Here is a 26,672-nt window from a genome sequence, read left to right as displayed (position 1 = left end):
TCAAAAGTGCAAACACTGGCAAAGATGTAGAGAAAAGGGAACTCAAACAATAATGTAAGTAAGTAGTCATTATGGGGAACAGTACAGAGGTTCCTCAAAAAAATAAAAATAGAACTGCCATACAACTGAGCTACCCCACTTCTGCATATACATTCACAGGAATTGAAATTATTATGTTGAAGAGATACATGCACTTCTATGTTTTTTGTTTCACTATTCACTATAGCTAAGAAAAGGAATCTACCCAGGTGTCCATAAGCAGATGAATGGATAAAGAAAGTGTGGTAGACACATATAATGGAACATTATTTGGCCATAAAAAGTGAAATCCTGCCATTTGTAGCAAAATGGATGGAACCAAAGGACATTATGTGAATTGAAATACACCAGATAAAGACAGACAAATACTGCATATGCAGAAGCTTAAAAAGTTGGTCCCAAAGAATAAGAGAGTGAGAGAGTGTAATAATGATTACTAGAGGCTGAGCAAAGCATGGGAGCAGAGATAGCAAAAGGTTGGATAAAGAATACCAAAACAGTCACACAGGAGGAGTAAGCTCCAGAGTTCTACCATGTAGGAGAGAGACATAGCTGGCAATATCCTACTATACAGTTAATTAAGATCTAGAAAAGAGGAGCATGGAGGACCCAAACAAAAACATGATAAGGACATAAAATGTTGCTTACCCTGATTTGGTTGTCACACACTGGGTACAAGTGCTGAATTATCACACTGTGCCCCATAAATATGTACAATTATTGTGTGTCAATTAAAAAGAAAAAATTTAAATATAAAAGCACATTGGCATCAGAGTGTATTTGTAATTAACAATGACTATAACTCACTAATGCACATTCAATTTATTGAATCTATATGTTCAAAATGATAACTCAGAAAAAGGGAAGAGGGAAACAAAGTAACTCAATGTACACTAGCATGAAAACTTATAATTAAAGAAAATAACTTCCTTTATATTTCCAGCATGAACTGTTTCACGTTAACAAAATTAGGTGGGAGAAAGTTCTTCAGTACAGAATGACTCATTTCTAAGTGCAGATGGGAAGACAGAAAGTTTATTGCAAACACTAATGAAATAACTGAGTCTGGCAGTGAACGGGTTCCTGGTGGATATGAAAACAGTAGGAGGAAAGTGGTCAGGGAGCTTGGGAGCTTGACGGTGAACAGGCTGAGGGCTCGCCCCCCAGCCCTTAGACTCAATCAGCCATTACTGGGAAAAACATGCAGCATGTGTCACTGTCCATAGCTGGAGGAAGGGGCAGCGATCCCAGAAGAGGAATCTTCCAAGATCCCGCCAGATACCAGTTCCACCGCTGGCCATGGTAATGGACCCTACCCCAGAGCATACAGTGGCCACTGAACCTGAGTCCTTCTCCAGCAGGCAATGACAATTAAAAAAAAAAAAAAAAAGATAAAGAATGGAAGGATCAAATCTGTTCTAGAATAAAAGAAAGATAACAGATATGACAATGACATCTGTGAGTGAACTTTGTTCAGTCACCAGGAACTCAACTTACGGGAACCAGCATTCCTCACCAGGTGGACTAGAAAACCACAGGCAAGTTCAGAACTTTCCTGGCGGTTCTTCCTGAGGGACGCCTCCGTGACAATCCCAAGCAATTTCTCATACCCAGCCCAGGCTCATTAAGATGCACCTCTTCAGAGTCACGTCAGCTACTCACCTTGCAGGCTCGACACATAGAGCCAGCATTCCTGTCAATGTGTTAAGTAAAGTTTGGTGTCACAGTGAAGTCAACAATGCACCTGCCCCACCCAGGAAGTGTTTATACTTTGCTTTGTGCTATTCAGGGTAAAGACACATAATTTCCCAGGAACATCAAATTGGCAGGACTTAAGATCATTTGTGGAAATGCCATTAGCAAGTTAACAACATGTGGCAGATAATAATTCTTCTTCACACAGCCCTGGGTTTCCATGCCCCCACAAGGGCACATCCTCTGAAGCATGTAGGGGTGCAGTAACATGTCCATCCTACAATGAAGATTCTGAGTCTTAGAGGAGTTCAAATATGTCTGCTCAAGGTCACCCCTAAGTCACACTTGGAGTAATCAGCAAAGAGAGGGTAGAAGATCATGTGCATATTCTGTTTTCTCATGCAGTCATTTGCTGGTCCTCTCACAACTCATCCTGCATATTTCAGTGTCCAATATTCTGCTACAGTTCCATTTTCTATGTGGAATGAGGGGTGCACTAATTTCTAGGATTGACGCTTTTCCAATTTGACTCTGTAGTCAGGACTGAGCACAGCAAAGCGCCCTATGAGTTAAAATATCCTGACCATGGGCTCTAATAGATCAAGGAGAACAGGCATGATAGTTACCTCAAATATAATGAGCGCGTAGACCCCAGCGAGAATGGCTGCGGCAATGGTCACTTGAGCTTCTACACTTGCACGGAGGTACTGATGAGCCAGCAGGAGAGGAACAGCCTGGGTCTGCTGGAAGGAGGCCCGGATGCTAATGGAAACAGTCTCTCTGCAGAACGAAGCAAAGACTTTGTGGCTGGTCAGGGAAACAAATCCTAGGTAACAGTTAGCTGTAAATTAGCAGTAAACCCTAGACTAACAATTCCCTTGGTGTCCCTTCTAGCCTACGTCAGCCATGGTCATAACCAGAGCCCAAATGGATCTCCAAGAGATTCAGCCCAGTGCCTGATCTCACAGATGGAAGAGTACCAAGTATGGGTCAGTGTCATGAGGTGCAGCACACAGCCTTTCTGTGGCCAAAAGACCCAATCACTGAGGGCTCCCTGGACCCCATCCTCAGGGTGCCCCTGCCGGTGCCACTCTGCCCACTGACTGGACGCAGGGGCCTGCACAGCTGATTTTAGCTTCCTCTCGTCTTCCTCACCAACATATGGCTACTTTGCCTGCTAACAAACAGCAAAACCAACACTTTAGACTTCAGTCTCTGACTATGGGATGAAGCCCCACAAACAAGAAGGCTGTGAATAATCAAAAGTTCGTGGCATACTGAAACTGAAGCACTTCGTCCCCCCTTAGTGAAGATATTTTCTTTTCCTTTTGTGTGTTTTTATGAGTGCTTTATAATAATAGTGGGGTTCATTTTGATGTCATCACACAAGCATGAAATATAATTTGCTCCATTTCTGTCCCCAGTATCTCCTCCCCTGCTGCCTGTTCTCCCTTTGTTATGCCACTGGTCTCCCCCCGACCCCCATCTATTTGCTGTTTTTATAAATTGGTGCTCTACAGGTATATGTAGAGGTGGGACTCACGGTGCCACTTGTGAATGCACATGTGCACAGCATAATGTAATCAACCTCATTCACTGTTCCTCCCTTTCCCATCTCTCCCTCACCCTCAACCCTCCTCCGCCCCTCCATGACCTCCTTTCCATTTTCACGGAATCCCCCGCCTTTCTCTTCCCTAACTTCACTCTAGCTTCCACACATTGTGGCATCTGCCAGTAAATGAATGGAACTGAAGCACTTTTTAAAGGTCAGTCAATAACTTTTATGGGTCTAATCGCATCCCCCCCCAAATTCACCTGTTAAATTCCTAACCCCCAGCACCTCAGAATGTGACTATATTTGAGGTAGGGTCTTTGAAGAAGTAATAAAGGTTAAATGAGTCATTTAGGATTGGCCTTTGGTGGGTCCTAATCCAGTAGGACTGGTGTCCCTATAAGAAGAGATGAAGACACAAACACAGAGGGATGACATAGCAAGACCCAGCAAGAAGGTGGCCTCTGAAAGCTGAGGGTCCTCAGGCCGTCCTTGCACTCAATGTCTACACTGCATGAGTACCGCATCCAAGCTGCAAGACACAGCTAGTGCTATTTGTGCCAAAGTCTGGTGTCTTATAAGTCAAACTTCCAGGCAAGTACTACAGTTCAAATTCCCAAATTTATGTGATGATGGCATTTGGACGTGATGCCTTTGGGAAATAATTAGGACTAGGTGAGGTCCAAAGGGCAGAGTGGATGGCAACAGTGGCTTTGTAAGGAGAGGAAAAGACCTGGGCAAGCACTATGTCACAATGTGGCAGATCCTCACAAGCTGCCAAGCAGATGCTAGCATCAGGATCTTGGACTTCCCAGCCTCTAGAACAAAAAGCCAAATAAACTTTCAATCTTCCTAAATGGCCCCATCTCAGGTATTTTGTTACACCAACGGAAAACAGACCAAGACAGTGAGTTTGTCCCACACAGTCTGCCCAAGGTCTCTCTCGCATAAGGACCCACCTGCTCAGTATCCCAAAGGTCCTGCTCACCACTGAATGCTCACTTCTTCTTGGATTTAAAACTACCGTCCAATTGTGAGTGACCTGTAAAAACCAAAGAGGAAAACTGCAGTAAAGCTTTTCACCTGAAATCTCACCTGGGATCTGGTGCCATTCAATGTAGGTATTTATTTAAAATAAGTAAAAGGTGATGAGAAGAACAGAAGAGCATTGTTTTACATGAGTTCCTGCATCCCTGACATTAGGAGCTTGTTCAGGTTATGTGGATAGGGGAATTTCTACAATGCAGGGCCATTAAAACACACACACACACACACACACAAAAGTACAAATACAGAATTAGTATACAAAGATAAGAAAAGCATGGAAGTAAATACAGTCATCCCTCAGTGTCTGCAGGGGATTGTTTCCAGGAACCCCAAGGATACCAAAATCTGTGGACACTCAAGTTCTTTTCCAAAATGGCATAGTACTTGTATACAAATACTATGCACTTGTATGCAAGTACTGCACACATCCTTCTTACACTTTAAATCATGTCTATTTTACTTATGACACCTATACAATGTAAATAGTTGTTACACTGTATCATTTAGGGAATAATCACAAGGAAAAAAATTTGTGCATGTTCAGTACAGACACAATTTTTCTTGCACAAAGTTGCAATCCACAGTTGGTTAAATCCTTGGATGTGGAACTTGTGAATAGAGAGGGACAACCACACTGATTTATTGCGAGTAAAAGAAATCACTACAATTATTACAGACTTGGAGAACTCATCCACCCACAAAAAAACTCTCCCTACCCCATAGTCACAAGAGACTCAAAACAGAGGGCCTGAGATGGAAATACATGTGTTACAGGCAAACCTGCCCTGCACATTCTTGTCCCCAGCAGAGCAGGGTGCCAGGATCGGATGTACAGGTGCAGCTGGGTGGACAGGAGAGGGAACTTTCTCTGGAAGGACTGGAGTCTACACACAAATCACAAAAGAAACTGAAAATAGGAATTCTAAAGTGGTCGAAGCAGAGAAGCATAATAAGAACAGAAATACTCTTAAAATATTTAGGTGCTTGGAAAGAGCGTATTCGGGGAAAAAATACTTCAGTAAAGATCTTGTGATCTTTGTGTTTCTGGAGCTGGATTTGTATGTGGGCATTTGGGGAGTGTCAACATGTTATGAAGAGCCTTCCTGTGAGTGCAGGGAAGCTCGATATAGCTCATTTAATTTGGGTTATAAATATGCATGTGCTGAGAAGGCAGCTAGACAGCAGGAATTAGCTCTAGTGTTCTATAGCACAGTGGGGTAACTACAGTCAACAATTTATGATATATTCCAAAACAACTAGAAAAGTCTAAAGCTTTCTTACACATAGAAATGATAAATGTTGGAGGAGATGGAAATGCTAATTACACTGATTTGATCATTACCCATTGTTATGCATGTATCAAACTATCTTGCCCCATAAGTATGCATAAATAATATGTCAATTAAAATGTGTTATAGAATAATGTTTTCAAGACAGCAGGATATCCCACCTTCTTCTGCATAAAGGTCATGGGTGCAGGGTTGGCAGAGGTGTGTCCTCCTCTTTCATTACCAGTGAGCCCCTTGCCAGCAGGCTATGCAATTTACATGGGAGAACCAAGGTTATGTCCTCAGACCATGCCCAGGGCAGTCGGCTTGGCATGTTGTGTTGCACCAGCCACTCACCAGGAAATTGCATCCTTGTTCATAATTAGGCCTTTGCTCTGTGAACCACACTCTGCACAGCAGGAAAATGTGAGGGTACAGACTTGCACACGAGCAGGGTCTTCTCCTACTGAATGGTCATATCAAGGGAAACCCATGGACGAGGAATATGACTTCCATGCAGAAGTCACTGTGATGATCCAGTGGGGTCACTGAAGCCAGGACTCAAGGGATGGGTCAGAATGCAAGGAGAGGTGTCCTGCCTTTGATGTCCAGGTTCTGGGCCACCACAACACCCCTGCTGCTGGTTCTCCTATGAGCAGGCTGCCTTTACAGAATGTGAGCTGAATACCAGACTCAGTGGACCATGGATAGAGTTGCAGAAGCTCAGGGACCTGTGTCATCTTAGCAATTATCCACAGACACAAGGCAACTGTGGTGTTGGCATGTCTTCCATACCATGGGGTAAGGCTCAGACTGAGTATCACTTTACAAAAAAAACTACTTTCAAATATATAATATTTCCCTGAATGGCCCAGTAAAATGGTTCTGAATGAAGAACTCACAAGTCTGATTTTACTGAAATGGCAAGAGTATAAGTGATTTAGAGAAAAGGAGGAAAAGAGAATTTCAACAACAAAGAGAGAAATAAGCGTCAATGGCTTGACTAATAATGGTGCTATTGCCTTATGGCTTCCCATCAAATCCATTCAAGAGGAAACTCAATTTATAATGAGATGAAATGAGATTTTACGATTCCTTTCAAATAACATGTAAGCGTAACCTGCTGCTGCCGCCGCCGCCTGGAGCCTGCTGCATCCGTCTGGGTCACCTCTACCAGGACATGTTCTTCTCTCCCAGAACGACCTGGCCCACCAGCCTCCAGGGCCCCTGCCAAGTCCACCTGGAGCAGCATGGAGTCTGCATGGCTGCTGAGGTTCACAGCTGAGGGTACGTCAAGGTGATCCACAAAGCAAAGAGAAGTCCAGTGTCCCCCAGCCACCCACTGGACACACGTCCTCTTTGGACAGTGCACAAAGAAATGCATATTCAGGCATTTCTTCCCATGGTCCCATGCCCCTTTCTACTTATCTCTTCAGCCTGTCACTTGGCCGTGTGTGGTTCATTGTGTTTAGGACCCTCTGCTGGAAGGTCTAGGAAGCACCTCTCTGATCCCACTGATGTCATCTCTACCTTCATTTTTTGCAGCCATCATAAAACTACCCCAGCTCATGTGCCCACAGGGGGCAGTAGGCCAGATGCCTGTGTGAATGAACAGATGAACTAACCCACATCCTATATTATCAGATCCATATTTCTAAGCATGAGAAATCACAAAAAGTAAGAATTTTGAAATTGGGTTCTGCACACGACTGTAATCTAAGCTACTCTGGAGTCTGAGGCAGGAGAATGGCAAGTTTGAGGCCAGCCTCAGTATCTTAATGAGACATGTTTCAAAATAAAAAGGACTAAGGATGTGGCGATGTAGCTCAGTGGTAGAGCATCCCCAGGCTCAGTGACCAGAACAGAAAGAAAGGATGAATAAAAAAAAGAAGGAAGGAAGGAAGGAAAAAAGGAAGGAAGAAAGGAAGGAAGGAAAACCTGAAATTGGTGGAATCAGTGATGTTCACAGCAGTGAGATGGTAGAAATTCCTTCAAAGCACACTGAAGGACTCTTGATCGAGGAAGAACTGGCGAAGCCCTTCCACCTAACCACGTCCTCACATGGTACTTACACCACCACAGCAACTCTTCCTTTTAGCTCCTGAAACCTTGCATGTGCGTGTGATACAAACATAGGAGCCCCTGCTCCTCAGCCTCTCTCTGCTCTGGGCTGACTCTAGAACTTCTCACCCTTGCTGCAAGGTCCTAGGGGAAAACAAGATGTCTAAAAGTGACACAGAGTCTACCCAACCTCTAGTCAGTTAATCTTGATCCAGAAGAGAAAACTGTTGTAGGTGGAAAAATAAATTTCACAATTGTTTATGTTTTATATCAGGTCTCCAAAATCTTTTAGCAGAAATGCACTGGTGTTAGGATGATCCATGTGCCAATTCTTTTGTTCTTTCTTAAATAAAAGAAAGAGCCCGTTTTAGAGCGGACCTGGGGGGAGGCAGAACTTCCCTGTTGCCAGAGTATCTACAAGATTTGCATTGAGTGTTGGGGAGGGTCAGTGAATAGTTCATTCTTTTCGTTGTTCCTCCAGCAAAATGCACTGTTTTAAAAAAAGTGCAAAAACATTCTAGTAAAGAAAGTGTTTTATCAGTCCTGTTGTCTATGTGTGAGAACTGAAGGGACGGCTGTCCCCAGCCTTCAACTGGACAGTCCCTCCACACACCTCTACTGCTACCTGGGCCTCAGAAAGGACAAACGGAAAATGGAAGTCACACACGGGGCAGAATGTACAAAAGAAATGCCCAAGAGACCCTGCTGCTTCTGCTACACTTCAAATTATTCCTGTCCTGGTCTTTCCCCCACGGCAGACTCAGGACAAATAGCTTAGCACAAAAAAGATTTTTGAACCTTGCAGACACCAGAAGGTGGAACAGCGCCACCTGGAGGCTGCCATCAGAAGCGCAGTAGGCTTCTTCCTCTGGCTGGTATTCAAGCAGAGAAATGGATGAAGCAAGGGGTCTCAAGCCCTCCTGGGGAGATTACCAAAAAAATATTAATTAAAATACCCTAAAATTAACCACTCACATGGAGTTCACACAAAATCCAAGGAACAGAATCCCTTCCTTTCCTCTCATCCTTCTGCATCCTTCTGGATGCCCATCACATGCTCATGGTTCAAAGCCCACTCTGAAGTTCCAGCAGATAGAAGCCACCAGGCCAAGCCCCACCTTCATGGCCAGTTTTGGCCCTGACTCCCAGTCACACTGAACTGTCCACTGTAATCCCAAACACGCAGCTCCAGATCGCCCCCTGAACCAGTGCCCTTGAACCCCAAGCTGCCCCACCCCACATGCTCTAAGTCATGACTTCTACAGCTCAACCCAAGTAGATTCTACCACTCCTTCCCACATTCTGCTGCAGAGTGCATACTCTGCTATTAAAGTGTTGATTCACACTGTCCTGCAATTTATTTTAGACTTTTCTCTGCCCAACTGGTCTAGTTCCTCAAAGGAAGGAATTACATCTTACTTATTTTTTACTTCTCATTAAATTAGATGTCCCTAATCACTATTTTTTTTTTTAGTTAATAAATATTTGTTTATGACATCATCATGGAAGTCCTGTGAACCTAGATCAGAGTCCCAGCCTGAGGGCAGCAGGGAGAAAAGAAGACAGAGAAATCGCCTCCATTCACCAGCTGCATCAGCCACAATCTTCCTGCTCTTCCCATTACCTTAACCCATTATTCCAGACCTAACTCAAGACTCCCCCAGTGAATCTTTCTCCCCGTGAGCACTCAGGCTCCCTCCTCTGAGCCCCTGGTGTGCTGCCCCTTCTACTCAGCTCTGCTGCTGGCTGTCGGGAGCAGGCAGCTGTCTTGGAGGCCCCACGCACAGTGGAGAGGAGGATATGAGCTACCATAGAGCATAGAATAGTGCAAGAGAGTCTGAAGAAGGACTTTGCTTACACCTAAACTAAAGAGTCCTCAAAGTTTTACCTTTCAGTTTGCTACAGAGCCATCAAACATGAAGCTCAGTTAATACCTGACAAGGATTCCCTCCTTAGCCAAACTGTGATCAGACTCATCTGAGCCCTCATCTACACCAGGTCTTAATCTTGGCCTCATCCTTGACTTGCTGGTCTTAATTCTAGCAGGATCATCCTATCCCTGATATCTGATCAAGTTCCTCTTTATCCCCTGTGATAGTGAATGTTGGAATCAACTTGACTGGACCACAGGATGCCCAGATATTTGGTTAAGCATCATTTCTGGGTGTGTCTGCAAGGGTGTTTCTGAGATTAGGATTAGAACTGGTCCTCCCCAATGCAGGTGGACATCATCAAGTTCACTGAGGGTCCAGATAGAACCGAAGGTGGAGGAGGGGATTTGCTCTCTGCTTGACTGATGAGCTGAGACACTGTTCTGCCTTAGGCATTCAGGTTCTCAGACCTTCAGATGTGGACTGGAATCTATCCTCTCAGCTCTCTGGTGCTGATGCCTTCAAGCTATAGCACTGCTTTTCTTGGATCTCCAAGCTTGCAGAGGATAGACAGGACTTCCCCGCCTCCATAATCATGCGAGCCAATACTTTTCAATAAATGTCTTTACTTATATTTTTCTTATTAATCTGTCCTTTTTCAGTTTGATTTATAGGGCCCCAGGTGGAAAGCTTAGAAGGGTAGGGGGGAAGACTATAATAACTCCCCTACCTGAGCATACTGTTTCTTTTACATTCTGAGACCCCGGCTACGAGAGAGGGAGGGGGGTAAGAGAGGAAGAGAGAGAGAAGAGAGGGAAAGGAAGGAAAGAAGGAAAAAAAGGAAGGAAGGAAGAAATGGGTGGGATAGAAAGAGAAAGGAAGGAGAGATGGAATGAGAAGAAGGAAGAGGTGGTGGTGAAAAAGAAAAGAAGAAAGGAAGGGAGAAGGGAAGAAGGAACAAGAGAGGGAAGGGGGAGGGAGGGAAGACAGGAGGGCAGGCCCAAGGAACCTGCATGTAAAGGTTTGCTGACCTATTCATTTGCCTCATGACCTAGGCGCCTTTGACAGTCTCCCTCATAACAAGCACAGACAACAACAATTCAGGGACAAAGAACTTCAGGTGCCTGTAATTACAGGTTTCTAAATTAAACCCTGTAATTACTGAGCTGACACAGTCTGACTGTTGCAAGGAGACAGAAGTTCACAAGGGAATGGTAGCTTTATTATTCCCCAAATCAAGGGAAGAGGTGCTTTCTCCAAAAGCCCTTCCCATCACAATAGACACCACCACCACCATGTCCCTCCTTCGGACCCCATCCAGGGGGCCAGCCACAGGTCAGTGAGAAAGGGAGGACGGCTTGCTCAAATGACAACTATAAGGATGCTGTTGTTGGCCTTTCAAAATCAACCTTGAATTATCTCCACCAAGGTCTACACTTAATGCACTTTCTCTGAGAATCAACCTTAAAGGTTCTAACCCCTTCTTAAAATCCAGCAGCATTTTGCTCTCTAGGGCATCCAGGAGCATCTTCTGCAGTGTCTAAGTCCTCAGCTGGCTCCCAGCTCCTCTCCAGGCAGGCCCAAGGACAGCAGCTTTCACAAACCTATACAGTGGATTCTTAGTTCAGGATCTTGGGTCTGTGAGCTTCTGCAGGAAGAAATCCATAATATAATCATGCATTTTTTCAAAGGAGTCAATGAGGAACTCAACTCGGCCCTCATAGACGGTCATGTTCCTCAGACCTCAGGTCCTCCCTCTCTCTCCCTTCATCTAAACACACAAAGCACTCAGAGAGCAGGAGAGAGCTCCGTGATCACACCTGCTGACAAAAAAAAAATGGGTTCACGAGGATAGAGGGGTCACTGAATCCTGAGCAGGGCCTAGAACGCTTGACCTCTCAGGAAGAAATTTTGCCAAAATGCTTTAGAAAGAAGACATACACTGCAGTGGGATGGACAGAGGGCTTTTATTTGCTATGACCCAATCTTCTTGTCCAAATCTGCTGTGCTGACCTGGGATATCTACTGATTGATAAGGTTGTTGGTGTTGGTGTTCACCAGGCTGCCTAGCCAGAGCACTGTGTCTAATCACCAGACTCCCTCAACACCTTCCCACCCCACCCCTTCCTGAGTCCCACTGAATAATGTCTGAACAGGATCAAGCCTCTCCCACCAGGTTATCAGCAGGTTGTAACCACCTGAAGTGAAATCGCCCAGAGGGAGGGCAGCAACCATATCCCAGGGGCCATCATGAAGCCAGAACTTTGAGAAGGCCCCCGGAGGAGCAGGGAAAAGAAGGAAGAAGTCTTAGTTTTTTCCAATCATGAAGGTGGTGTGGAGGTAAAGGAACAAGAATGAGAAAGAAGTTTATCAAAATCCTAGAGCTCTTCAGTTCTCTCTCAGGCAGATACTTCTTAGACAAAAGTCGAGTCACAGTTTTAAAGTGTTGAAGGACACACAAAGACAGGAGCGAGTGCTCAGTAACTCATCAGAGCTACTCTGTCCTGGGGCAGGTGGAATGGGCACTTTTGTTTTTGAGGCAGAAGGATGCACATGAACATGACCCTGGCACCTTGAGCTCATCTAAAGACCTTGAGTGTTGGGCCTTTCCAGAAGGTTGCTAGTACCCTATGTGTGTAAATCACTTGGCTGACAGAGGTGGGTATTCTGGGAAGATGAGAGAGATTTCCCAGAAGGGCTTAAGAAAATAAGACTATGCAGCAGACTGCAACTAACTTTGAGAAAATGATCCAATGTCCTAAAATTTCAGTCCTCAAAGATTACAATCCAAAGACACTAAAGGAAAAAAAAAGTCCTTGCTATTTAGTTCTTTAAATGAATTAATTCCTTAAAAGGGGGGACAGTAGTCCCCCTTGTGTATGGAGGATATAGTCCAAGACCTCCAGTGGAGACTAAAACAACAGATAGTATCCATCCCTAAGTATATGTCAAGAACGTTCACCTTTTCACTTAAATGAAGCAATTTCTAGTTCTCTTTGGCATATCCAAAATGCCAGAATTGCTACTCTTGTGTCTTGTGGCCATCATTAAGTGAAATAAGGGATACCAGAACACACGCACTAAAATCATGACAGTCTGTGGAAACTGAGATGGCTATTAAGTGACTAACCAGGAGGGTAGTGTATGTAGCATGGATGCACTGCATAGAAGTATGATTCATGTCCCAGGTCCGGTACAGTGGGACAGCTGCTCAAGATTGCATTATACTGCTTAGAACAGCATGCAATTTAAAACTTACAAATTGTTCAAATTTATGTAAATTTTTCATTTAATATGTTTGGACCACCATTAACTGTGGGTAACTGAAACCTTGGAAAGTGAAACTAGAGATGTGGGGGATTAGTGTAATCAGAAATTCTTGACCTGGCCAGAGCTTCCTCTTCCTTCTTCTCTTTCCTCTCCTTCTCCCCTATACCACTTCCCTTTCCAAGAATCATCCTTTCCCAGGACCCACCACTGACTCCCACTGCTCTGAGCAGTTTTAGGGGCTCCCATTCTCAGGCATCAGAAGCTAAATGTCTATTCCAAGTGAGGCTCTGGACATCCAGTCTTAGCTAGAATGTACAAACAACTGGAAAAGTGCCCTTCCCACCCTTTCCACCAGAAAAGGCGGGACAAACATAAGTTAGTGACTTATTTTTCCTTCCAGAATGAGGTCAGGGCAAACAATAAGCCTCAAATCTGCACGAGAAACAGGGTGGGGCTCTGCTTTCCTGGCACAAGTGCTGCCACCACCCTCTAGAAACAGGCAAGCTCAAACTGGGAAAGGTAGAAACTGCTCAAGTGTGAGCTAGTATGAACTGGAAGCTCAGGAATTCACAGGTAGAGACGTTGGTATCTTCTTCCAGGCTTTTCTTCCAGGAACCACAGCAAGTGCCCGCTAGGAAGACAAGACAGGAGAGAATTCTGAGAGAGCAGTTCCCAAAATTGCCAGTTGGAGGAGACAGCAACCATTGTCAAACTCCACCCACAGACACCTCCTCTGTCTCCCCTAAGGTGTAAAACCCTAATTTGCTTGAGAAGTGCATCAAATCTGATAGTTGAGGGTGCCGTGGAAACCCTGCAGCTGGGAGAGGCGAAGAATAAAAAGGAAGTTGTACCCCATGGAGGGGGTGGGAACAGAGCAAGTCCCCACAGACAGCTGGCTAAAGGCCTGGTAATTCCAAGTGTCTAGTGCACCAGGTTCCCATAGCAACCACAAACTTGAACACAGTTGACTTCTGACTAGGTTTACATAAACGCTCCAACTAGTGCCTACAGATGTTAAGGTATCTCATCTCCAAACTTAAAAACTACTGACCCCTGCAGGGCACAGTGGCACACGCCTGAAATCCCAGTGGCTCAGGAGGCTGAGGCAGGAGATCTTGAGTTCAAAGCCAGCCTCAGCAAAAGCAAAGCACTCAGTGAGACCCTATCTCTAAAAATACAAAATAGGGCTGGGGATGTGGCTCAGTGGTCAAGTATCCCTGAGTTCAATCCCTGATACTGCCCCCCACCAAAAAAAAAAAAAAAACCTACTGACCTTAGTATCTATTCAGAATCCTATAGAATGTGTCTGGCTTTTAACAAAAAGTTACAAAGTATACAAACATTCAAGAGGAAACATAGTATGAAGAGACAAAGCAATCATCAGAACCGGTGACAGCTGTAATAATAGTTCCTGCTTTGTGAATCTCCACCCTGGACTATTGACCATCTCCTTGTATGTTTTGGATATAGTAGCTTTCCAGCGGTGACAGAGTCAACAACTGCCAGAACTTTCCTTGATCTGGATACAGGCTGAATAAAATCTGTAACAGTAAGAAACATCTAATGACAGATTTAGATATGAGAGCAACAGGATTTAAGTAATTTTGATTACTGTTAAAAATAGAGATATGGTGGTGATGATTTGTGCATCCAAATTTCACCAGCTTACTCCAAATAGTTTTTTCTTAGATATTAAAATATCCTCATTCGTTATACTATGCTCAGCTACAATGGGCCTTGATTATTGACATTTGCCAGTTTTAAGGATTAAATATCCAACCATGAAATTAAATTGTCAAAGGTGAGTAGCTGTGGCTTGCCCACATAGGAGAGCAGAAGAATATAGTCTCTGTGATGGTTGCAACATATTTGTGGAACCTGCAAAGAAACTGAAATGCCATCAGAAAGTAATGATGGTATAAAATGACACATTATAGTAGTTCAAAACAAATTTCTCGAATTCTATTTGGAAGTGTCTGCAAATCACAAAATCTCCATCTCCCAAATGACAGCTGAATAACAGACACCAAGCTCAAGTCAGCTCCAGGGGAGACCTGGCCCACCTTCACCTTTGAAATCCCAGCACACCCTCCAGACCTTGCTGAGAGAGGCTTCACAATCACACAATTGTATGAGTAGGGAGTACAGGGGCACATAGGTGGCAAAAAAACAATAATAATAAAATCATGAAGTTTTCAGAGTTCAGGATAATTGTTCTGATTCATGCCCAGCTCTCCTACCTCTGGACACTGCTCCCTCATAGGTTTTAGGAGTTGATTATACTCAACTCATTGCAGTCATCATGCATCACCCTTGCTGATCTTGTGACCTTGTGGCCCGCCCTGTCCCATCCAAGAGGAGCAGATACATGGTCATGCACAGTGGAAAGACAGGCTTCCCTTGCTATCCCTAGTCCACCACCTCCACCACCTCCACATGCCTTCGACATCTCCTTCAAAGAAAGTTAAGAGAAACAGGCAAAGACGGCCAAATGATGGACCCCACACCTCAGATCCTCCTGCCACCCAGTCCAAGGAACCCAGGAAGCCAAGTCCACCCAGCAAGCCCCCACCACTTTCACTGACCCAACAGCAGGGCTAGGAGCAGCCATGATACTCACAGAGCACACCACCACAAACACAAACAGGCCCGTGACTTTCACCCACCGCACAAAGCGCCTGCAAGAGAAAAGGCAGGACGTGAACAGTACATGGCAGCAATCCTGTTTGCATGTGGCCAGACCTGTCCAACCTCAGCTGCTTTTCTATGCCTTGAGTCATCTCCATCAGAAAGCATGTATTTTAAATTCTCTCCATAACATGGTATGGAGAACTCTGCTGGCCAGCAGACCTACGGCCTCATCAAAAAGAGATTGGTGGAGGCACAAAGAAAACAATGTCAACCCTGAGCACTTGCTCACATCTCCTGAAAATAAAGCTCATGATTTGGGACTCTTCAATGACCTTTTGGAGGTTCCAGTTCTGGGAGTTGTTTTTCTTTTGTTTTCTTACTTTCTTTATAACAAGTTAATTGAGAGCCTTATCTTGGCTCTCCAATTCACAATTATCAATTATTCCCCTTTAATTTTTCCAGAAGGTAGAAATATAGATTCATCATCATATATTAAAACAAATAATTTAAGAAAGAAATTGAAAAGTTGTGACTGGTTTATTAGCAAGATCTTTTTCAAGAATTCTGTAGGAGATAACAGGTCATAGACTCAGCCCAATTGAGGGCTTCCAAAGCTTTTCCAACCATGTCACTATTACATTCTTCAAAACTGTGGCCCCTAGGCCCTACATGAACCTGGACTCAATGTGCCCTTTGCAACCCCACAGTCCACCAGCTCCAACCAGACCACAGGACCTCTTTCCCACCAAGATTCTCCCTGGCTGCAATCTTCGTCTCTGCTTATTCAGCAGCTGCATCCCATCTCTTGATGATACTATTGCTTGCTCTCTTGCCAGCTGCTCTGCTAGGGCAGTCACTGGGGTGTTTTTGCTCTGTCTCTGCACTGGTACACAGCCTATACCAGATGTATGATTGCAGAAGAAAGGGAGAAGATCTATGTTGGGACATCTTTTTCTTACTCTCTTCACTTGGTTAAGTTCCCCACTTGGAAAATCTTTCTGATCCTTTGAAAATGGTAGTCTTATTTTTGCATTCTCTTAGACTTAATGAATTTGATGAATAATCACTTCATGCTTCCAAATTATGATTCAACAGCTCCTACTTAAATAGGAATCAAAATGACATTTCTTTTTAAAGAATGAAGCATTAATTGAGCCATTCTAGACACAAATTTCTTTCTACATAACTGACATGTACAGCAGAGCTGACAATCCACAATAAAATAGTTTTTATAAGTTTCTTCACTAATCTTCGTTGGCACTTTCAAGACATTGTTAGCCACTTTCAGGGACAAATAACTTAGTCTTACAGGGAAAAGATGATGCCTCTTTAAATGACTGTATATGTGCCTCTAAAGTTGCTTTTTTGTTTGAATATGGCCACCAGAAAAATTTACAAGGAACAAGTCAAAATCAGTATCATTCTGACCCAACCCTTTTAGGTGACCTAGAGTAAATTTTGCTCATTATAATATTAAACTCTCCACCCAAAGGCATTCCTATCCACTACTTTTTGAACATTTGACACATTAAGAAATATAATGTCAAATTGAACATGCTCAAGCATGTGCCCACCTCTACATGTGATGATCAGTCTATTTTGTATGAGTTTCCACAATAAAAACCCCTTGTTTTGTTTGCTTAGGTGACACCATGTGCTCCTTGCTTACAAGTAATAAACCCATCTCCTCTATATCCCCATCCCTTTTTATTTTTTATTTTGAGAAAGCATGCAATAAGTTGCTCAGGTTCTAAATTGTTGAGGCTGTCTTTGAACTTGTGCCTCCTGCCTCAGCCTCCCCAGTTGCTGGGATTACAGATGTGTGCCTCCATGCCTGACCTATCTCCACTCTTTTACCTCGTGGTTGCACTTGTCAGCTTGTACTCCCCAAGGTGAACTCATTACATTCAATTACAAAATTATAAAATATGATACTAACATCCTTTAGTTCCATGGCAAGCTCAAGGCAATTATTCCAGAAATCACCAAAAGTAAAACCACCATTGAATGTCACATCTCAAGTATATGGGATTCTATTTATCCAAATGGTGGGATAGTTGAGAACATAGCATCCTCTGAAGCTGTTAGCCAGCTGGAAAAAGGCATTAACAATGTTAGGGTTGACCCTTCTCGAAACCCATAGGACCATAACACCATTCACATAATTTCAGGGCAGATTCATGGAGACAAATTTTGCTGTACCTAGGAGATGAACTGAGACCACTTATGGTGAAGAAACTACAGACAAGTAGGAAGACAGGTGGGAAGAGACCTGGGGTCTAATATCTGCTTGGATCTTGACTCACAAGCTGTGGAACCTTAGGCAAAATCCTTATCTTCCAGGTACCCTCCATTCACCAACCCCTCAAGAATGTTGCCAGGTTCAGTTGGATAACTAAATAACAGTCCCAGAAAATTACAGGGGTTTGAAGGTGGGCCTCTGTGGGCGTAGATAGGTGCACTTGGGGCAAGCACATGAATACATTTCAAATCAGTCCTGCAAGGATCTTCAAAAAGACTAAATCCCCAAATGTAACAGTAAAATTAGATGATCTCATAACACTTTTCACTTATCCAGGGCTTATGCACATACCACTTACTGTTAGCACAGGGAGCCAGGGAACAAAGGGACACCAAGTGACAGGAGACAGTAATATGACCACATATGGTTCTGCCAGTTGTTCAGTTATTTCAGGACAAATTCAGAATTTAGACCATTGATTCTTACTCCTGAGCGAGTTTCTTCTGTCCCAGGAGATGCTGCTTTTTTTAAATACAATAATCTCAAAAGAACCCTTTCTCCAAATAAATGTGCGCAGGGAAGTAAGCCCAGCAAATAAAGCTGGTAAAATGAGAGCGCTCCCACGACAGCAGTACCTGCAACACGGCAAGGTGACCTAGAGCTCCTTGTTACGCTGCACCTGCGCTGGCGGGTCCGGCCCACGCACACACATGCGCAGTCTTAGGCTCCCAGCTCCCGCCACGCAGGAAGCCCTCAAGTTGCACGATGCTTTAGATCCAAGCCTTCGTGGGTAACTACAAAGATGGTATCAAATTCTAAACCACCAGCGGGGCTCCTGAAGCGAATCAATTCTATTTGCAAACCTAATGGCTATGAAGATCCCAACCCCACAAGCAAGAAAGCAGGGAATATAGGATATGGATCATTTATGTTTGTTTTCGGCCTCAAGGAATGCACACTGATTTTGCAGGGCCACTTTAAATGTCTTCCAAGGCCTGGGGGGAAAGTAGGTAACTTTGAAGAAAACGTGCAGCCTGGCTAAATGCCACACGCCATCCTCCTATTTACCCTGTCGTTTTGGAAGGCTGTAGTGCAGGTGAGACCCCTGCTTCGGCCCTTGACAAACAGGAAGCGATCCCACTGCCAGAGGTGGCACTCCACCTCTGCCTACCTCAATGTGGACAGATGGACTTTGAGATGGGTGCTGTCCGGAAGCTCTCCCTTCTCTGAGGAGGCAGATGTAGACAAACCAGTGCCTTCTCTGCTCAGCAGGTATCTTCGTTCCCACTCAGTAGAGCTGTTTTCCCAAGATTCTTCAGAGGTGATGAACTCTGGGGGATAAGCAGGCATGCATCTAGACCTGGAAAACAAGAGCATTGTGGTTATTTTTGCTTTGCTTTTTTTTTTTTTTTTAATACAAAATGATAAGTTTATTCAATGCCCTGGATATTTAGTTTAAAAATACCTATTAGTCTTAACTAAAAAAGCTTTCTCATGACCTGCCTCAGAGCCTCTCACTAGCTTAGAACTCGAAACCTTTTCCAGATCCAAGTACTCTGGAGGAAAAGCAAAACAAAATGGCCAACAAATGCAGAAAAAATAAACAGAAACCAGCTGTACCCCAAAACACTCAAAAAGTCATGTTATTTACATAAAATACTGCTGGATCTGTTTAGCATGGTAAGTGAGTTGTAGCACCCAGTTCTGCAATGAAGATAGCAAGAGTTCCAGTCCTTCCCCACTTTCCTTACTTGATGGCAGTTTCCATCACCCATTTCCATATCTCCCACCAGGTGCTGACCCAAGTTCATCACCCATGTCCCTCAACTTCAGTTCAATTAAACAATGTTATTTGGAGAATGAAGACATAGGCTAGTGCCAGGGAGGAGGTTGCAAACTTGGGAGAAATTTTCTCAGTACAATGTGGTTATTTTTCCTGAAATGTCATAGAACCAATCCTGATCTTTAAAAGGATCAAGATGTGTGGCACTCACTCACTTTAGTAGGAATGGGTCTCTTGATGTCACAGGACACTTGGCTCAAAGGAAATCTCCAGGAGCCACTCAAGCCTTCAAAATGAATTGTGGGCCTTCAAGAAACATCAGTCTTTTCTGATTTAGGGAATCTTCTAACAGCTGTTACTGGCTCAGACCAGTTCCCACTTGTTTCAGTATTTGCTTCTTTGAATGGACTTTATCTGTCAATACCTAGATCTGTTATAATGGTCCCGAAGCAGAGTTGGGTGGTGTTAGCTTTTCCTCCTTTGTGTAGATCTTTCTGGAATGAAGCTATGGGAAAGTAGTCTACCTGGCTTTCCCACACAACATTCAAGGCAGTATGAGCAAGAACGAGCAATATCAATATTGGGCTAGACAAGTCTACAAATGGGGTCTATGTTTGAAAGATGTACTAAGGGAAATTTGCATCAAAATCACAGGTGTTCACATCCATTTACATAAATTGGTTAAATCACTGGGCTTCTGAACAATTCCCTCTGTACGAGTGCGCCTGACTCTCAAAAGGCTGTGCCAAATGCCAGAATGTTCATGCATGGCATGGAATACACATGTGATCCCAACATCAACATTAATGACAGCTGCACTTCATTATTATATGTTAGGAAAAAGTGGGGACACTCAAACCCAGCTAGCATAACAGGGTATTATGATTCTCCTGAACACTTATCAGGGCTTTACAACTGGTTCACGGGGGGGGGGGGGGGGGGGAATCAGCTTATTCAAAAGGAGAAGCCCCAAGATGAAAATTAGATTGTTTAAAATCAATATGTAGCCAGATAATAAATGACTCAAAATTGTCAATATTCTTTTCTGTCAATTTTATGACTAGGCAATGCTCAGGTATGTGAAAAATAACTTCTCCTCTTAACTGCTGAAAAAACACAACTGTAGCAAAACTAGAACTAAGAAATTGTTTTCTTACAAATGGAAAAATGAAAGCAAGTTAATGTCAGTGCTTTCTAAAGCAGTATTGTACACTAGACCCAAGTTCTTTCTGGGGAGATGGAAACATTCTCTGCCCTGGCTGGGCCAGTAGCCACCTTGCTGTTGATCACTTGAAGAACTGAATTTTTAATTTTATTTCATTTTGGTTCATTTTAATATGAATAACCTCATGTGATGAGGTTGGTGCTGATGCAGGACACACTCTGACTCTCTCTACCACTGCACATTCCTGCTCTTGACACACTGAAAAGGACACATTTATTTCCAAAAATATGTAAATCAACATTTGTAATCTTGATAAACTTGGATCAGATTGAGTAAAAGTAAAGCAGCAAAAAGAACTTCCCACCACTAATACTTTAGTGTCATGTAAAAGCTGTAAGCAAATTTGACCCATGTTCTGGCCTCTGATGTGAGGCCCAGTTAACACCCCAGGGCAAGTCTCTCTTTTCCACATGCTTCAGATAAATGCTTACATATCACTAGTTTTCCAGTGAATTATAAATTCGAAAATGTCTCAGGCCTTAGCCATTCACTGGGTAATTCAAGAAAAACATTGAGGAAAGAGATGTGTGAACTGTTTGTTTTTCAAAGTTACAGATTAGGAGAGAGAGGGACAATAGAGTTATTCCACCCCCACCCCAAGGGAAGCATTAAGCAGATGGGTCAGTAGAAATGCCCCTCATACTTCTATTACTAAAGGGCTGACAGCAGGGTAACAAGATGTGCAGGGAGCCAGGGGACACCAAGTATCTCAGGATTTCTGAAAATTGTTTGCAGGAAAAAAAAAAAAATGTGACTAAAGACCTAGCCAAACCCTCATTCTGGAGAGTGTCTCTGCAAATTATTCTCCTGGTTAGCTCTGCTCAGGCAATTCCAGAGCTACCCAGGTTTGCCCCATAAAGACCTTCAGTCTTGCCAGAAATGAAACTTTCTTGTGAATCTTACTTACAGTTTCTCAACTTCATTACTATTGACATTTGGGTTGGATAATTCTTGGTGTCCTGTGCACTGCAGAATGTTGAGCAGCATCTCTGACCTCTTCCTTTCAATTCCAGTAGCACCCCAGCCAGCCACCAGTGTGACAACCTCACCCCAGTCTCAAGGCAGCCTATCAGAGTTGTCTGCCTGCGTGGGTGGACACTTGAGCTTAGTAATCATTGAGAGGTTATGCTTAAGGCCACTTGGAAATTCCTAAGCCACAGAGTACACCCACCAGCATTATGAACATCTGCTATAATGAAGTAACAAGGATCTAGCAGAGATCAAATGTCAAGTAAAAAGTTATAGCTCAGGAAGAAATTCTCCACCATAAGTGCCATAGACAATGCCCAGAAATGTCTTACTTTCTTAAAAAGAAAACAAAATCTCACCTTTTGTCTTGTAAGGAATTCTGCAGCAAAGGAGTATTTTCTGTAAAGCAGGGATCTTTAGAACTGGAGCTGAAGAACTGAAGCAAAGGAGAATGGGACCTGGAAAAGACAGGAAAGGAACCAGAATCACCAACACAAAATATTGGAGGTGTTCCCAATAATAGGAGTACAATCCAGTCGAAAATCTGCCCAAGATTCAGCAATAAACCATACTTGGAAATTTGACCCAGAAGTTCTATCTAAATTGTAAAAAGCTGGAGTTTAGGAGAGACAATTAGAAATAACCCTACTCTCCAGCCTAACCAAAATGCAAAAAAAAACAAAAAGTGCAAAGTAGAAACTCACTCAGGAGACCAGATGCTGTAGGATTCACACTTTTAGGTTCATATTAGCATTGACAGGAGACTCCCTCCACATTAGATTTTCCATGCATAGCTTTCTATCAATACAAGGATTCAATCTGATGGGCCCTGTATATGCAGAAAATTCTATCTCCAGAGATCACAATATATTCACTTTTAAAATGTCCTAATGGCGTCCACTGGAAGATCAAGTAGCAGAAGTCAGGGCCAACTGGTGGGAATGAAATAACAGCCAGAATGGCAAGGAGGAGGCTCTCAGGGGTGAGAAGTCACAAATGAGGCAAATCCCTGGACAGGATGCCCCCCACTGCTACACTGACCTGTCTACTCAAAGAAAGGCCACCAAAAATGTTATCATCCAGCCTAGGAGATTTGTGAGAGGGAAATGATTGTGCACATGCAAGCACACCACCAACATGTGGTCACTCTTGTTAAAGGACACATGGTGTTGTATGAGAACTTGCAGAAACCATTTTCACTCCTAATCATGGGGAATAAGCTACTTTATACAGTGGTACACCACCTTTCTTAAATAGCCCAGATGATATAGAGATGTTGTGGGTGCCATGAATCACTCACATAGAGAAATAATGGTAATTTCTTTGGATCAAAAATCACAAGGAAGGAAGAATTATAAGAAAAATATTTCCACTGTTTTTCTCATCCAAGCACTCTCTGGTGACAGAGAGTAAGACTCTGGTTTTGCAGATGAGTGAACACCAGGCCACTGAGCTGTGTCTAACAGCACCCACCATGTCTCCAGGAAGTAAAAAATGGAGTCTATTTGAGATCAGCATGTGTCCCCTGGGCTGCCCTTGGCCACTTTCTATGGAGAACACAGATGACAGAGAGCTCTCTCCTCAGGGGCCTGCATAGCCAGTAGAGGGGAATGTGGAGGGGACAAAGGTAGAGTAGATGCCTTGATTTGGGCAGAGGAAGGAAAGGGTGTAGAAGAAGAATTTTGCCAAAGGAATTTAATAATTAGCATGTTTTTAACAACTTAAATTTGGCTTTAGCAATTTGGTGAGTCCATCTTCCCCAAACTCTCATAACTGTAAATCTAGAAGGGCTTCAGATGTCTTTAGAAAAATGTCTCGATGAGTCAACAAATATCCAAGTGTTTTCTATTGCTCCCTGGGATGGTTTATTACATGATATTACTGGGAGAGCCCACTGTTACAGAGACCTCAATCACATTATTTAACCACCCTATGCTTCCATTTCCTCAACCATTTAATATAGATTTTAAAAAAAACTACACACTCATACACACACACACCCTCAGTTTTGTTGCATTAAATAAGATATAAAAGACTGAGTTTGGTTATTGATGCAGTTATTTTCATTAGACTTTGAGCTTCTTATGAATGGCTGCTATGTTGTTTTCATTCACCATAAGCGATACTCAATTCAATGTAGGTGCTTAATATTTAATAATGGATGGTTTAAAACCCAGTAATCATAACTTATTTGGATGAGGATGACTTTTTGACTCAAATAAAAGTTTTTAAGTGATTACAATGTTCTTAGAATCACCATTGCAGCACAGCGATTAATGCAGCAGAGGTTCCTCAGTAAGCCTAACCCAGGGGCTCAGAACAGTGCAGGGCAGCACCATGTTACACGACACACAGGGTTTGCCTTCTTGCCGTCGAGGGGGAAACTTAGAAATAGGAGAGAGATCCAAAGTCCGTTTTATCTTCTCTGCAGCGACCATAACTGGCTGATTTCATTATTGCTTAATATTTCTGTTGTACTTCATATACACGTACGATTTTATCATTATAATTAAGCATTCTGGAATGGTTTCTAAACTCCTTTTTATATAGCTATATTATTTTTCTAAAAAGCCAAAAATAAAATGAGTTTCACCAGGAAATTTCCCAAAGAGACTTCAGGCCATTCAAAATTTAAACTTGATACCACCCCAATACTATTTCTCACTGTCCCAAATTCATTCTTCTTCACAAAGATGGGAGAACAGAGGAAGTCTTTGGGTCCCGTTACCTGGCAGGATCCTTGACCTGCTCCTGGAACACACAAACTAAGCATAGAGAAGACTTAGGATGACCCAGAAAACACATTCCAGAGCTTGGCAATAAAAACTGCAGTCCACAGAGCCGAAAGCCTCGCCTGTTTCCTTTGACTTCATTAAGGGAGAAAATATTGATGAGATCTATATTATTCCTGACCTTTTCTCTTCTGAAAAAAAGAAATCCCCTTGACATTTTTCTGACTTCACATCTGTGTGGTTTCATAAATTTCAACAGAGTCTGGCTCCCTCATGTCTCAACAAACTCTGTACATACATTTGCAAAATTCATCCATGCCCATAAATTTATAAGCAGACAATATTTATTTTGAATAATTTGGAAATTACAAAAGAGGATAACAAATTGAAAATTATATGTAATTCCATAATTCAGAGACACCCAAAGGTTAACATTTAAAGAATTTGCTTTAGGGGTATTGTCCCTACATGTAGTGAATATTTTCTAATCAGGGGCAAATCTATGCATGTACGGACACACATTCACATACAAAAGGTGTTTTTTCTTCTGATTGTTCAACTTAGTCATTTCATTAGCATCTCCTATGTTATTAAATATTCTTCTACAACATGATTTTAATGTTGATCATCATATTCCATTATATGAATCTTCACAGTAAGCTTGACTATCCATCATCTGTTGATGGAGATTTAGAGGATTTCTGAGTTTTTACTGAAGTAAGTAACACATGCTGAGAGTACTGGTAGTTAAGTTTGTGTGCACCTCTGCCTATTTCCTTAGGATAGATTCTTAGAAGTAGAGTCACTGGGTCTAGAACATTCTTGGTGATCACCATCCTCTTGCTGAAAGAAAGCCTATCTCTAAATACTGTACCTTTCAGTAGAAGGAAAGAACAGATTCTTATCCCTGCCAGTCCTGGGTATTAGCCAAGGTTTAAATCCTCAAGCAATAAGTTTTAAAGAACCAGAATTAATGAATCTGATCCAACTCCACTGCTGTTGAGGAATCCTAACGCTATGATAATTAGCAAGAAAAATTCATACCAGACTGAGAGATACAGTTTATTTCCCACACCTCTGCCACCACCTCACCTTCAACAGTTTCCTTGTCTGCAGACCTTCCAGTTCCTTCTAGATTCAAACACTTGACAACCCTATGTTGCTTATGTGACATTACTGAGGAAGAAAAGTACTAAAAATGTTGTAGATATGACGCACCTAATATATTAACACTTCTGCAAGAATTTACATTTTTAAAGACCAGAAAAGAGAATTGTTAGCACAAAGAACAGTTTGGGGAGGTGGTGGTTGGGTATCAGAGGCAGAGCAAGAGGTTTGCTCTCAGTCTCTCTCAAGCCCTGTACCATGAAGGCACCACAGACATGGTCATGGCTGAGGTCAGCTCTGCTTGGCTGTGGAACACACAGCCAGGAACACAAAGTGCAAAGTGCTCTCGCTGCTCTGATCTGTGTAGCAGCCAAACTCACATCCATACACTAAACAAAGGATGTCTCCAAACTTCCCTGAGGAAACCCAAGAGCAGGCAGGGAAGCAGAGGGCCAAGCACTGAGGGGAGGTGGCATAAACCATGCAGAGCCCAAGCAGGGGAGCTGCACCCAGGGCCAGACTGTGAGTACGACCAGAAAAACCAGGCAGAAGGCAGAGGGCTGGAAGGCAGTCAGCAGCCATGAGCCCCGGTCAGGAGGTCTGAAACAGGGAGGACACCAAGATCAGTGGCAGTGGGGACCAGATGTATGAAAACCAAGCTGAGCAATGAGACCCTCCCTGCACCAGAACCTGCACTGTGATGACTACAGCTGAGCTGCTTGGAGGAGCCCAGGAGGCCTGCCACGCCCAGGGCAGGGGACAGGCTGCAGAGAGCAGAGACAAGGTTCCATCTGGGGCTGGCTCTTCACTCCTGTCATTCCCAGTGCTTGACAGTATCCTAAAGTGTCGTGGAAAGAAAAGGGCTTCTCCCCGCCTCATTATTGCTAGGATTCTATTTGATAAGGACTAATAACAACCATGGTCGTTAAAGTGAATGCTTTCTGCATCCAGGCTCTGTGCTGAGCCTATCACCCTTATTATCTCATTTACCCCTCGTGATAATGCTAAAGGTGGATCATTTTCCCCTCATTTGAAAAGGAGCAAATGGAATTCAAAGAAGTCAGGCCCTGAGTGGGCCCCCAGCTGCTAAGGGCAGAGCAGCATGTGCCCAGTTCCTGATACCAGCCTGCAACCCTTCCTTCCCACCAGGAGGCAATGCATGTGAGAGATGGTGCTAGGC

The 26,672-nt window shown here is 43.3% G+C and overlaps 1 protein-coding gene across 4 annotated transcripts in view; it reads right to left on the bottom strand.

The window, feature by feature from the left end:
* OCA2 (OCA2 melanosomal transmembrane protein) overlaps positions 1-26,672 on the bottom strand; it is a 394,493-nt gene that overhangs the window by 302,516 nt on the left and 65,305 nt on the right. For all 4 annotated transcript variants that reach the window (XM_079128438.1, XM_079128436.1, XM_079128437.1 and 1 more), the window contains exons 3-9: positions 22,013-22,111; positions 18,848-19,036; positions 15,424-15,481; positions 14,272-14,344; positions 6,722-6,882; positions 4,246-4,328; positions 2,361-2,514 (exon numbers count right to left, since the gene is read on the bottom strand). In XM_079128438.1, coding sequence (XP_078984564.1) covers positions 2,361-2,514; positions 4,246-4,328; positions 6,722-6,882; positions 14,272-14,344; positions 15,424-15,481; positions 18,848-19,036; positions 22,013-22,111 — 817 coding nt within the window. The remainder of the gene's footprint in view (positions 1-2,360; positions 2,515-4,245; positions 4,329-6,721; positions 6,883-14,271; positions 14,345-15,423; positions 15,482-18,847; positions 19,037-22,012; positions 22,112-26,672) is intronic.

Source organism: Sciurus vulgaris, assembly GCF_902686455.1.
Source record: "Sciurus vulgaris genome assembly, chromosome: 2".
NCBI classification, from domain to species: domain Eukaryota; kingdom Metazoa; phylum Chordata; class Mammalia; order Rodentia; family Sciuridae; genus Sciurus; species Sciurus vulgaris.
This window is presented reverse-complemented; position numbering and strand designations above follow the sequence as displayed.